This window comes from Panthera tigris, chromosome B2 (assembly GCF_018350195.1).
Source record: "Panthera tigris isolate Pti1 chromosome B2, P.tigris_Pti1_mat1.1, whole genome shotgun sequence".
Lineage (NCBI taxonomy): Eukaryota > Metazoa > Chordata > Mammalia > Carnivora > Felidae > Panthera > Panthera tigris.
This window is the reverse complement of record NC_056664.1, coordinates 79,498,082-79,512,037: the sequence shown is the minus strand read 5'-3', so window position 1 is coordinate 79,512,037 and position 13,956 is coordinate 79,498,082. Positions and strand designations below refer to the sequence as shown.

Here is a 13,956-nt window from a genome sequence, read left to right as displayed (position 1 = left end):
TCAGCCTTTGTGAGGGTCTCAGTCTTCCCATTTTTCTTTTCCACTATCTGAAAATCCTTTGCCCCCTCAGTTCAGATTCTCTCTGTTATACACATGTGCATGCATGGTCCCTTCCATTCTGAAATAGGGAAAGTGATACTTACAAGACTGTAGTGAGGATGAAGTATCATTAGGCTTTACCTGGTAGACCCTGGATAAAGGTAGCTTCCATTATTATTATTGTTGTTATTGTTATTATTGTAATACATTGCCATCTGGCTTTAGAAACAGACCTTATTTCCCAAGTTTATTGCCTTTTTAGTATTATTATTAAACACTGCCATCTGGCTTCAGAAATAGACCTTGTTGCCCAAGATTACTGCTCTACAGCATTCTATTGTTTTTCAGCTACAAGTGGATGACCTTGAAATAGTCATGGAAACTGAATATACCCTGATTACAGTCTAGATTGCTGTGGTAATCAAATACAATAAACACAATTAATCTGGCACATATTTAATGATATGCATAATCATTATTGTGCCATATGGTAATTGGGTGTAAGTGGTAAGCTGTTCATGTAAATGATGTTAATCAGAGTTCCTTTCACCCAGCTAAAACAAACACGAGGCAGGCGGAATCGGGAGGAGTCAGATTGTTTTTCTGAGGTGGAGTGCAGTGTTCCTGAGAACCTGGGTCACAAATCGGGCGTGGGCTCTGGAGTTTCCTTGGTGCTTGTTGGAGCCACAAGGAGCCAGCGCAGTTAACTGGCAGCAGCCAAGGAAGCAGACTTCTGCCAGTTCCCAGCTGCTCCTTGGAGACCAGCAGAGCCAGAGGCAGGTGATCTGGTGCCTCACTCAGTCTGCTCAGGAATCTGCTGAGCTTCTGTTCACCAAATATACATGCACGCGCACACACACACACACACACACACGCACGCATGCACACTTTACAATACGTTACATCGTCCTGTGTTTTCATTGCTTTGTAGCTAGAAACTTGAGTGGTAGAAAATGGATAGCTGTTGCAGTTGTAATGCTTCACCAATTTTTACTTGTTATTTTTTGGATCTTTTTTGTTTTTCCAATTTGTTTAATGTTTATTTTTTTCTGATTATGAATGTAATCCATGCTCATTGTAGAAAATATGTAAAGCATAAGGAATAAAATTAAAATAGCCCCTAACCTCATCATCTAGAGACAGTCACTATTAACATTTTCATATATTTTATTCTTATTTCTCTGTGTAATTTTTAGGATGATGTGGTCACTTTGTATATGTTATTTTATATATATCCTGCTTTGTTCATTTAACATTACCACCTAAGAATTTTCTTGTGTTACTAAGTGCTGTTGGCAAACAGTGCCTGGTGTCTGTTTACTATTATATTTACTTGCAAGTTTTAAATGCAGTTTTCTTCATTGGGCGAAAAAAGTCCGGTGTTTCAGTTTATTGTTCTCAGAACACTCCTTATTAGTAAGGGAAATACAGTATAGAAACACAGCAGCTAAAAATGGTACAAAGGAAGTTAAGAATTCTGATAAAGCGTTTTGAACATCAGAGATCCAACACTTCTTAAAGATTTTTCTTTCACGTTTTGATAGATTATAGTGAGTCGAATCCTTTTTTTAAAAAAACTACCTTCCACGATTTACTTTTAAGCAGCCATGCGTATATGTGCCGGTTTAAAATAATCTCAAAACTAAAAGCTTGCATTTCCTTTGAAATACTCTGCAATTCATGCTTCTCATTTAATCTGGTTTGGCACGCTACTTCCTTGTGATATTTATGAGATTAAAAGCATTAACTCTGAAATTACATTAGTTTGAGTCCTGGCTCCACCCCCATCGTCAGCTTTGACCAAATTATCCTATTTCCTCTCAATACCTGGCTTAGAGGATTCTTAGGCCAGACAATAGATAATTCCTGGTAAAAGCTAAGAATGGTGCCTGTCACATAGTAAAAGCTGGCTCTTATAATGCAAAGGGATTGGTTTAGCACCAGCTGAGTTATTATGTTGAATTAATAAGGTCTAGCACAATTCTAGTTAATCATTTCTGGTCAATTATTCATTAATTTGGGAAGCAAAAATACATACATGCATGCATACACACACAGTTGCAGAAAAGGTGCAGGGAAGTGCTCTTTTGCCTCTGAGGAAAGAAATCATAACTCTGATTACATTAGTGTCTTCAGAGGGTCCAGTTTTGATCATTCAAGGCGATACTAGTAATAATAGTTAACACAATAGTTAACATTCATTGTGCATTTTACATGTTTTCAGCACTGTGCTCAGTGCTGTGTGTCTATTATTTCATTGCATTGGGAAACTTTGAGGTAATTTCTGTTAGGATACAGGTAAGAAAATTGAGGCTCAAAGAAGCTACTCACATTGCCCAGTTCCCATAATAAGTGGACTAGGATTCAAACCCAAGTCATCTGTGTCTGCAGGCCACACTTTCTTAAATAGACCAGTATACTTATTTAACGTTTTATTTTGAAAAAAATGTCAACCCTACAGAAGATGTGCAAAGATAGTCCAGTGAACTCCTACGTACCCTTCACTGGGATTCACCAATTTTTACCAATTTCCCGTATTTGCTCTTTCTTTTTCTAATACAGTTGTTGATTTGTTTTTGCTAAACTATTTGAAAGTGAATTGCAGACATCATGATTCTTTGATCCTACATAATTGGGTGTTTATCTCTCCAAAAAACAGACATTCTTTCATAGGACCACAGTTTATCAAATTAAGCATATTTAGCATGGCTACATTAATGCATTATCTAATATATTGTCCGTATTCAAATCTTAACCAGTGGTTCCAAATCTGTCTTTTATAGCAATTCTTTCCCCTGATTCAGGCTCTAAGCCAGTCCTTGGCTGTTGTGTCTCCCTAGGCTTCTGTAATTTGGAACAGTCATTCAGCCCTTCTTGGTCTTTCATCAGACCATGCTTTTGACAGCCTGGTTGTTCTGTCAGAAGAAAACAAGAAGCCCCGTGGGCTAGGGAGGCGAGAAGAGCTAACCTTCATCCCTCACCTGTGTACCTCAGGTGCCTGAAGAGTTGCCCACCTTCCCCAACAGCCACTCATTGTGTCAGCAGGAAGGGACTGTCATACACCATGTACATTCTTGTGATTGTGTGTTTCTGAGACTTTTGCTGTAAAGCACTGTAGTTGTAAACAACTTTTCGTTACGATTATCATTCTGTGTGTTAAAGCTGGTCTCTGTTGCTGGGTTACAGTTTGTAGTTTTTCTCAATAGTCAAATATGTTCTGGTTTCTGTCCCTATTCAGCCTCAAAGAAGATGGAGCAGGAACCCCCTATGACAAGGAATCAACAGCCATTATAAAGCTGAATAACACAACAGTTCTTTATTTAAAGGAGGTGACAAAGTTCCTGGCTCTTGTTTGCTTTGTCAGAGAGGAAAGCTTTGAAAGAAAAGGTAATTTTGTGTGTGTGATTTAAATGAAATATTTCACTTCGGACTCCTATTACTTCTGCTCGTTGAATGTGGGCCGTTAGCAGCATGCCTGTGGAAGCTTCCAGGCTTTAGTCACCATGCCCCCTTGGCTCCTACCCAGCTCAGTCAGGCTTTTGGGATCTGTGAGCCAGCCTGCCCTCTAGTGACGCAGCTGCCAGAGGAGGAGGTGGCACCAGACCATCCTCCCAGGAGCTTTTGCTTTTCTGGCAGTGAAGCTGGCCAAAGCCTTGTTGCCAGACTGTAAAGTCCCTTCCCAGGGAGGGCCCCAGTGGCCTCCCTCTTGGTCCACTCTACTGCATGGTGTTAGGGACCATGTGACCCCTTGAGATCCCTGTGTAAAGGAGGGGATTTGTACAACATTAAAGTTAGATAGTATTTAACTTCTGTTCAGCCTTTGTACATTATTAAAAAAAATTTTTTTTTAAATGTCTATTTACTTTTAAGAGAGAGAGAGAGACAGAGTGAGAGCTGGGGAAGGAGCAGAGAGAGAGGGAGACACAGAATCTGAAGCAGGCTCCAGGCTCTGAGCTGTCAGCACAGAGCTTCACATGGGGCTTGAACCTGTAAACCACAAGATCAGGACCTGAGCCGAAGTTGGACACTTAACCAATTGAGCCACCCAGGTACCCCAGCCTCTGCACATTCTTTAAAGAGTCCTCAAAACACAGGGCTGGCATCATGATTCTGAAAAGGGAAGACATGAATATGCTCAATAGAGTCACCAATAAATAAAAGAAAAACAAATAATATATGAGTAAATGATAAATATGACATAATGTAAATATATACAAATACATATTATATGTGAATGTAAATGAGTAAATAAATAAAAATAAAATAAAGCCAAAGCAACTAAACTCACAGAGATACTTATTCCTCCCCCTACTGTTTAAACTGGGAAATACCAGCTTACTGACACACTAGGGATTTTTGCTAGCAACTAGGGCATGATTTACCAATTTTTTTAGGATAAAAAAATTCCCAACAGAGTGCCAATAGTCACATTTACTAAAATGCCTTTTTTTTTTCTTTATAAACAACACATGTTCATTATAAAAATACTTTGAAACTTTGGGAAAATATAAAGAACAAAATAAAACCATTCAATTTCACCATCTGGAGCTAAATCCCCATGTTAAATTTCTGAGATTTTCTTTCTCCCCACCTACCTCCCTCATCCCTTCTTTCCTTTTGACAAAAGTGGGGCTATATTGTTTATATAGTTTTATATCGTATTGTTTTTACTCATTTATATCATGAAAATTTTCCTAATTCATTAAGCATAAAAACACAATTTAGATTTTTATTCTTTTTTTTTTTTAACGTTTATTTATTTTTGAGACAGAGAGAGACAGAGCATGAACGGGGGAGGGTCAGAGAGAGGGAGACACAGAATCTGAAACAGGCTCTAGGCTCTGAGCTCTGAGCTGTCAGCACAGAGCATGATGTGGGACTCGAACTCACGGACAGCGAGATCATGACCTGAGCCAAAGTCGGACGCTTAACCAACTAAGCCACCCAGGCGCCCCTATTGTTTCTTTTTTAAAATATTTATTTGTTTAAGTAATCTCTACACCCAGTGTGGGGCTTGAATTCATGACCCTGAGATCAAGATTCCCATGCCCTTCCCACTGAACCAGCAAGGTGCCCCTTATTGTCTCTTTTTATTACAAAATAGATTCAGTTAGAAAACTTAGAAGTAACAAATAAGCAAAAAAGAAATAATTATTGACAAGCTTCTCAGAGATCACTCTCAACATTTTCTTTATAACGTTTCAGACATTTCATCTATAGCTATGTCTCTATCTATATGGAATGATATGATAAATACTACTTCATAACCTTTACTGAATTTATTACAGACCTCTAATTCACTAAATCTTTTTTTGTCACATCATTTTAATGATTATGTTAGCTTCTTTTATTGTTCAAAATTTGTATTGTTTCTAGATTTTAATGTTGTAAGTAATCTCTGATGACCTTTTTTTGCACTAAATATTTGTGTACATCTTGGCTATCCGGAAAAACTTCAGCAAATGGAATTAGGTCAAAGGGTAGGGTAGACAAGTTTTGGTGGCTTTTTTTTTTTTTAATGTTTTATTTATTTTTGAGAGAGGGAGAGACAGAGTGTGAGCAGGGAAGGGGCAGAGAGAGAGGGAGACAGACCCCCCAAACAGGCTTCAGGCTCTGAGCTGTCAGCACAAAGCCTGATGTGGGGCTTGAACTCATGAACCGTGAGATCATGACCTGAGCCAGAGTTGGACACTTAACTGACTGAGCCACCCAGGTGCCCTGTGTTTTGGTGGCTTCTGATACATATTGCCAAAATGTCCTTCTGAAAGATTTTATGGGCTTATGCTATTAAGAGAATATAAGTGTATATATAAGAGAATATAAGAGAATAAGAAGAGAATAATATAAGAGAATATATAAGAGAATATAAGAATATCCATTTTGCTATATTCCTATTAATATTGGGTATTAGCATTAAAAAATTTGATTATTGGGGTGCCTGCATGGCTCAGTAGTTGAGTGTCTGACTCTTGGTTTCGGCTTAGGTCATGATCCCAGGGTCGTGGGATTGAGTCCCATGTCAGGCTCTGCACTGGCGCGGATCCTGCTTGAGATTCTCTCTCTCTCTCTCTCTCTCTCTCTCTCTCTCTCTCTCTCTCTCGGGCCCTTTCCCCCTACTTGTGCTCTTTATTAAAAAAACCTCTTTTTGATTATTAAAAACTTAGTATCGTTTCAAGTTACATTTCCTTGCTTCTTGGTGAAGTTGTAGGTTTTTCCTGTATTTACTGACTGTTATCAACCAAATTGCCTTTTGGGTCCTTGGCTTTCAAAACTTTTAATGAAGTAGTGTTAATCTTTTATTCCTTATTTTCATCTTGCTAAAAGTAAGAGCAGGTTATATAATAGATTCATGGAATTTTGAACATGTACAGGACCATACCTTGTTTCATTCTCTCAATTATAGATGATTCTACCCAGACCCAGGAACTAGGAGTGACTTTCTCTCAAAGTCATACTACCAGTGTATGGCAAGTCAGAGCTAAGATTCCTGGGCTTGTCCCTACATAGAATCAGTTCTGTTTAATTTATTTATTTTAAGAGAGAGAGAGAGAGAGAGAGAGAGAGAGAGAGAAGGGGAAGGGGCAGAGAGTGAGAGAGAGAATCTCAAGCAGACCCTGCACTGTCAGACTGTCAGCGGGGAGCTGATGACACAGGGCTCGAACCCATGATCCGTGAGATCATGACCTGAGCTGAAGGCAAGAGTTGGGTGCTTAACCAACTGAGCCCCCAGGTGCCTCTGTGCATATTGTGTTTTAAACCATTATACATATATTTCCTTGGTTAAAGATATTTTTAGAATTTATATTTGGTGATTAATACTTCATGTTGATTTTGGAAGCTAAATAAAAGAAAAGTAATGCAAATAGTACAACTAGAGCCCCAAAACAATCTAGGCTAGTGGCAGGTCCTAAAATTTAGGGTACATTAGTGTCAACCTGGAGAGCTTGTTTATTTTGAACTGATTTTAGACTTAACAGAAAAGTTGCAAAAATAGTACATGGTTTACACATATTCCTCATCCAATTTTCCAAATGTTAACATCTTACATACTATATAGTACAGTATGAAAAGTAGGAGGGGTGCCTGGGTGGCTCAGTCGTTTGGGTATCCAACTTCAGCTCAGGTCATGATCTCATGGTTTGTGAGTTTGAGCCCTGCATCGGGCTCTGTGCTGACAGCTCATAGCCTGGAGTCTACTTCAGATGCTGTGTCTCCCTCTCTCTCTCTGCCCCTCCCCCATCCACGCTCTGTCTCTCTTACTCTCAAAAATAAACATTTAAAAATTTTTTTTTAAAGAAAAGTAGGAAATTACCATTGGTATAATACTATTAATGAAACTGTAGACCTTATTCAGATTGCGCCATTTTTCCAAAAATACCCTTTTTCTGTTTTAGGATCCCAAATTGATTTACTGGTCATTCTTCCAAGTCTCCTCCAATCTGTGACAGTTCTTCATCTTTCATGACCTTGACACTTCTGAAGAGTATCGATCAATTATTTTGTAGAATGTTCCTTAAATTGGATTTGTCTATTGTTTCCACACAGTTGGAACAAGATTATGTACTTAGGCAAGAATGTGTCCTTCTCAGTGTATCATATCAAGTGGTTCATGATGTTGATAAGTCTTATTACTGGTGATGCTGACCTTGATTTAGTTAAGGCAATCTCTGCCAGGTTTTTCCACTGGAAAGTTCCTGTCTTTCCCTTTGTAGTTAATAAATACTTTAAAACTATGTAAATTTTGTTCCTCCTCACACTTTTGCCCATTAATTTTAACATCCATGTATGGTTATGGAAGTAAATTTAAGCAGGAATTTATCATGTGGATCTTTTTTTTTTCTTTTAATGTTTATGTATTTATTTTGAGAGAGAACACAAGCAGGGGAGGGACAGAGAGGGAGGAAGAGAGAGAATCCATGCTGAGCTCACAATCGATATTGAGATCATGACCTAAGCCTAAATCAGGAGTTGACATTCAACCAACTGAGCTGCCCAGGTGCCTTGTGAATTTCTACTTTTAAAACTTCAAATGCAGCAAGATACTGTTAACATTTTAAATTGCAAAGATGAATTAAGTTAAGATTTTTCAGGAACTATCAATAGAATATTTCTTTTTTGTTTGTTTAAAATGTTTATTTATTTATTTTGAGAGAGAGTGCAAGTGGGGAGGAACAGAGAGAGAGAGAGGGAGAGAGAATCCCAAGCAGGCTCCACACTGTCTGCACAGAGCCTGACTCAGGGCTCAATCTCATAAACTGAGATAATGACCTGAGCCAAGATCAAGAGTCGGATGCTTAACCGACTAAATAGAATATTTCTGGCACCCCGATAGAATATTTCTGCAAGTTGAATTCTCACTGAGCCAGTTTTTTTTAGCTAAGCTTTCTTCCATAAGTTGGTTCCATATACAGTAAAACCTTGGATTGCAAGTAACTTGTTCTACAAGTGTTCTGCAAGACAAGCAAATATTTCTAGTAATTTTTAACTTGATAAACAAGCTATGTCTTGCAATATAAGTAGTATGTGATGCCGAACCTCACATGATCACAACTGAGGCAGTAGTTCTTGAATTTGTTTCGATATACAGGTGCTTTGAATTACAAGCATGCCTGTGGAATGAATTATGCTCACAAGCCAAGGTTTTACTGTATAGGCAAAGAATTTTGAGGTTGTTCTCACATCTTGTATCCAAATTCCCACTAAATAAAATCATTTATTTGCTCCTTATTTTCTTTTATATTTGAAATTTATTCCTTTTATTCTTCACACCCAGTGTGGGGCTTGAATTCATGACCCTGAGATAGAGAGTCGGATACTTTACTGATTGAACCAGCCAGGTGCCCCTATTTTCTTTTAATTACATACTTTATATGAAAAATGGTCCCAAAAACCAAACTGATGAAGTGGGGAAATGAGTTGGGAAGGTAGAAAAGCCCCCCACAGTGGTGTCAATGAGCCGTTTTATGCTCACTCCCAATAGGAGAATCTCTGAGAAGCTGTGTGGAACAAATTCAGATCATCCCAGTTGAGTATGGAAGACTGAAACATTTATCCACCTTCCCCCAGGCCCCTCTGTTTGAGGAGTACCCTTAAAACGTTCATTCCCATATCTCTGGTACCTGTCTGTGTGCGGTTGAGGAAGTTCTGTGGTACTAAAGAAAGCCTCAGGCAGAAAAGAGCTACTTTTTTCTTTTTTAAGAATTTATTTTTAAGTAATCTCTACACCCAACATGGGTTTCATACTCACAGCCGAGATCAGGAGTCGCATGCTCTACCGACTGAGCCAGCCAGGCACCCCTGGACTTATTTATTTATTATTACTTATCCCTTTATTCTGGTAATTGTCTTGAGGGAGATCACTTGGAGGTTTTATTGCACTGTGGTCACTAATGCTGTAGAAGCACCAGAGGGCGCCTCTGAGAGGGTTTCCAGCTCCTGGGAGCTGAGATGGTGTTTGCTCCAGTGCACTACGACTGTTTGGAAGAATTTCACTCCTTGGCTGGAATCCCAATTCTTTTATTTTGGGTTTGGGCTTTGGAAGTATCACCTGAGTGGATGGAAATAACCACTGGGCTAGTTATTTCAATAAAGTTAAATAGAACCAACTGCCTTATCCTAATTGGTATAAACATAATGTTGCTCTCAACACTTTTACACATTAGTGATGATGAAGAATGCACTCAAGACTTTGGATTATCTTTTATTCTATTCTTGTACCAATAATTTCAGAAAACACAAAAAGATTCTCCCTTACTGTTTTTGCATTTAAAATTTACTTAGTATTGAAAAAACTCGAGTGTCATTGATTGTTGAACTTGTGAGCTTAGAATTGACCGGAGGTGACTGTTACCACTCTAAACTTAGGACTTTGCTTTCCCCAGGGCTTATGACTATGGCTTAAAGATAATAGATATTTGGTAAATATTGATCGATTGAATCATTGATCCTAAAGCTTTGAGATCTCAGCCGTACTTCAAGTCAGGGTCTGCCTCCACTCAGAGTCAATTTAATAATCCCCTTTGGGGAAAAATAATAAATATTTCATGGAAGATATGTCTTAATTGTAAGAAATTTTGGATTCTGATATGTCAGAAAAATGTGCACTTTAGTTGGTTCTTCAAATGTTGTGGATCATAGACACTGTGGAAATGTGGTCTATCATCTGGAAACTTTTTTTTTTTTTTAGAGAGAGAGAGAGAGAGCATGAGTGAGGGAGAGGAACAGAGGGAAAGAGAGAGAGAATCCCAAGCAGGCTCCACCCTCAGCACAGAGCTAGACTCGGGACCCGATCTCATGACCCCAGGATCATGACCTGAGCTGAAATCAAGAGTCAGTCGCTCAACTGACTGAGCCATCCAGGTGCCCCATCTCTGGAGCCTTTCCTTAGGAAAACATGTCCATTTGCAAAATCTTGCCTGCAATTCCTGAAGCCCAGCTGCAGAGTTCCTCGGGAAGTCTGAGAACCTTCTGTTACGGCTGCTCTTTTGCCTCCCCATAGTTGCTTGTCTTGGCCACGCAGACATGAAAAGAGGAGATTGTTTCTAAGTGTCTTTTTAAAAATTTTCTTTTCTTTTTATTTCAAGTAGGTTTCATGCCCAGTGCTGAGCCCAATGCTGGGCTTAAACTCAAGACCTTGAGATCATGACCTGAGCTGAAATCAAGAGTCAGATGCTTAACCAGCTGAGCCACCCAGGTGCTCCATGAGACATTTCTAAATATTTTTGTTTTCTTCTCCAGGGCTTATTGACTATAATTTTCATTGCTTCCGGAAGGCCATCCATGAAGTTTTTGAGGTGAGAATGAAGATGGTGAAATCACGAAAAGTTCAGAATCGGCTACAGAAGAAAAAAGGAGCCACCCCCAATGGGACCCCTAATGTGCTGCTGTAGTGAAGTTTCAGGAGTATCTTTTTAAGCCAGACCTTCCAGTGAGGCCACTGAGCTGTGTTGCACTAAAGGAAAAGGAAAAAGAATACGGAACACATGATGTATTCAGTGTAAGAAAAGAAAAATTCCTGCAACCCTCTTGATCTTCTCTTTTTTAAATAAAGTGAGCACTTTGAAGCCAAAACTTGTATTTTAACAATGAAGTAAAATCTGTAATTTCGTTACACAAATGTAAACTTTTATGGTCTGTGGTCAGAAACTCCTGTGTGAGGACTGCCAGGAACTGTATATATTTTGCTCTTTTTCATGTTTTTTTTTTCTTTGAACTTTGATAAAACAACTTTTCTAAGCTTTTTTCTGTACTTGGTGTCAAGGACATGCATACTGTAGTGTAGTTCAGATCTATATGGCAATCAGAAATCAAAAAGCAATGCACTGGCAATGACTTTTTTTTTTTTTAATCACTTTGGGAATCTTTGCTAACAATTGTCGAGAAAAATCATTTTTCAGTGGAGCTGGAACAGATTGGGGCAGCAAGCTCCAGGAGCAATAAGAACTGTCTCCTGTTTATCACTGGTATAAACGGGAGTTTTGTAGAATACTGTTAGCACCAAACTTAACTAAAAATTTCTATAGCTGGGGCAGTACTTCCCGACTCAACAGTTTTTACAAAGCTCTTTACCTCAACACACATCTCTATAATCATTTTCTACAGAGAGGTTGTTCCTTTTTGCTGCATTACTGTTCTTTAGAACCTTTGGGACCAGATTTCCAAAATGGTGCCAATCACTGGAGATTGGTCAAGGTAACATCAGAGGCCACATGGTTTCCCAATTGTAGGTGATTGGTACCTACAGATTTAAAAATATATATACAATTCTGTATGTTCGGCCCTGAGCAATGGGCCTGTTGTTGTGCAACATTTAAAATGTTTGTTGAGGATCATGACCGCAGGGAATGTCTCAGAACTTGAGCGGAGAGCATAATCCTGGTGAGCATGTTTGTCGCCACTGAGCCTCCTGCTCATCTGTGATCGTGTGCCTTGTGGACTCTGCCTGTTCCCACCTTAGGACTGAACTAGAGCTCAGCTTGCTAGCAGCACACTCTGCACAGCTGAAAAGCCATCCTGCAAACCCCTAACGATCAGTGGGAAGAGGACAGCCAGAGGAGGCGTTACAGTTAGCTATGTCTTTGTCTCCATGAAATTCTTCCACTTATGCTTACCTTAGACTATCAGGATGTTAAGAGACTTACTAATCACCCCTCACCCCAGACCATTCCAAGTAGGTAATTCTATGTCCATCCCCAGGGTCAGTGCCCTAAAGCTACTTGTGGGTATTAGAAAATAATTTTATTTATTTATTTATTTTTAAACAGAGACTCCTGAGGAAATCAAAGCTGGTCCTAGCAAAATGTACCAAGTTTCTAAAGTTACTTGCCCTTGAAACTATCTCACTTCCATCTGTAGCTTCCTTCCATCCTCTCTCCTTTACTCCCCAAATCCTATTCCTTTGAGGCTGCTAACTGCAAATGCAAGACTGATTGCGGTTTAAGATTTGAGTCCTCCCAAGGGTCTGTGCATTTTGGAAGGAAATTTCCAAAAATCATTAAGGCGCCCAACTCCCTTCCTCATGATTCCTGCTCAGAAACCTGGGTCAGTAGGAGCCCAGGGTTCCAAAGGAGCCTTTTCCGTAATTTCTAGACCTATATCCTGTTGGATCTTTGGATCTTTGCCAACAGGCTTGGTACATATGGGTTATTCTTATAAATTTAATGCTCTAATATTTTTTACACAATGTTTCTTTTTGATTAAGCAAATAAAGAATCACTTTTCTAATGTGACTTTATCCTAAAGGTAGAGACACTTGCCTATCTGGTAAATCACACATTACTTAGCTATATATATATATATATATATATTGTTGTAACCAGGAGGAGCTTCCATTTTTAAGCTGGGTATATGATGGGTTTTTGTTAAAATGTGCCTTAAAAGTCTATTACTTCAGGAGCAAATGGTTCTTTTGGAGAAAGCAAAAATAATCCTATGGCATAGGACCCAAGTTCATGGTAGTAAGTGCACTCTTTGATTAATCACACACTAATCCATAGATTACTGCCTCAAACCTGTAAGCATGGTAATGACCTCTTAGTTAAAGACAGATGTAGGAGTTATGTCTAAGAGTTCAATTTTTGAAGTCTGTGCTATTGGAATTACAAGATCTCTTTGATTCCTTTCACATTTTATTTCTGATATGGAACTTGGGTTACTGCGATTCGTATGACCATATTTAGGTCTCAAATCTAATGCTATAAATACAAAGCCCAAATACATGGCTACGGTGATGCCCTGGAACATTTTTGCTCCTTTTCAAGGGTTGAGAACTTGACCTACAGGTTTCTGGGGCAATTAGAACTTCTGTGTAGAGGTGAGACTGAATTACCACCTTTGGTTATTTTTAGTGATAAAAATTAGTGTGTATGACCAGGGTAGAGTGTTTCTGAAGGAATAAGTAAAAAACTGATTGGCATTCACAGTGTTATTTTGTGAACATAATATATTTTGGACCCTTAAATATAAAATGACTAAGAACTCAGCAATATTGTTAAATACGGGTTATATGCTAACTCTGTTTGAGACATACTCCAGAAAAATGGCTAAACTGTCTTGATTATTAAAGTATGGTATGCATTTAACTTCTATAGACTGGTTGTAATTTGTAATCAAGCATCGTATTATGTTTTACTTTAAGCCATACATCATTTGTAATTATTGGTAAACCGTTGCTTTCAAGAATGTTAACAGCCAATTGAAAAGCATGTGTCATGCTCATGATTTGGGAAGGCTCTCATTTTATTTCAAGCATATTCATAACTAATCATTCTGGGAGCAGAATATTCTCTTGGTGAAGCGTAGGTATGGTCCTTCCTACTTGTGTGGTTGTATCCCATACAGGAGTATCATTGCTTCACTGGCCCTGCTGGGTCCCTTTAGTAAAATGTTTGTCCTGATTAATTTCCATTTTATGGAAAT

The 13,956-nt window shown here is 38.7% G+C and overlaps 1 protein-coding gene across 1 annotated transcript in view; it reads left to right on the top strand.

The window, feature by feature from the left end:
- RRAGD (Ras related GTP binding D) overlaps positions 1–13,623 on the top strand; it is a 40,163-nt gene extending 26,540 nt beyond the window's left edge. Inside the window, exons 6-7 of the mRNA XM_042986804.1 lie at positions 3,278–3,426; positions 10,777–13,623. Coding sequence (XP_042842738.1) covers positions 3,278–3,426; positions 10,777–10,928 — 301 coding nt within the window. The 3' untranslated portion in view covers positions 10,929–13,623. The remainder of the gene's footprint in view (positions 1–3,277; positions 3,427–10,776) is intronic.
- Positions 13,624–13,956: the final 333 nt, after the last annotated feature.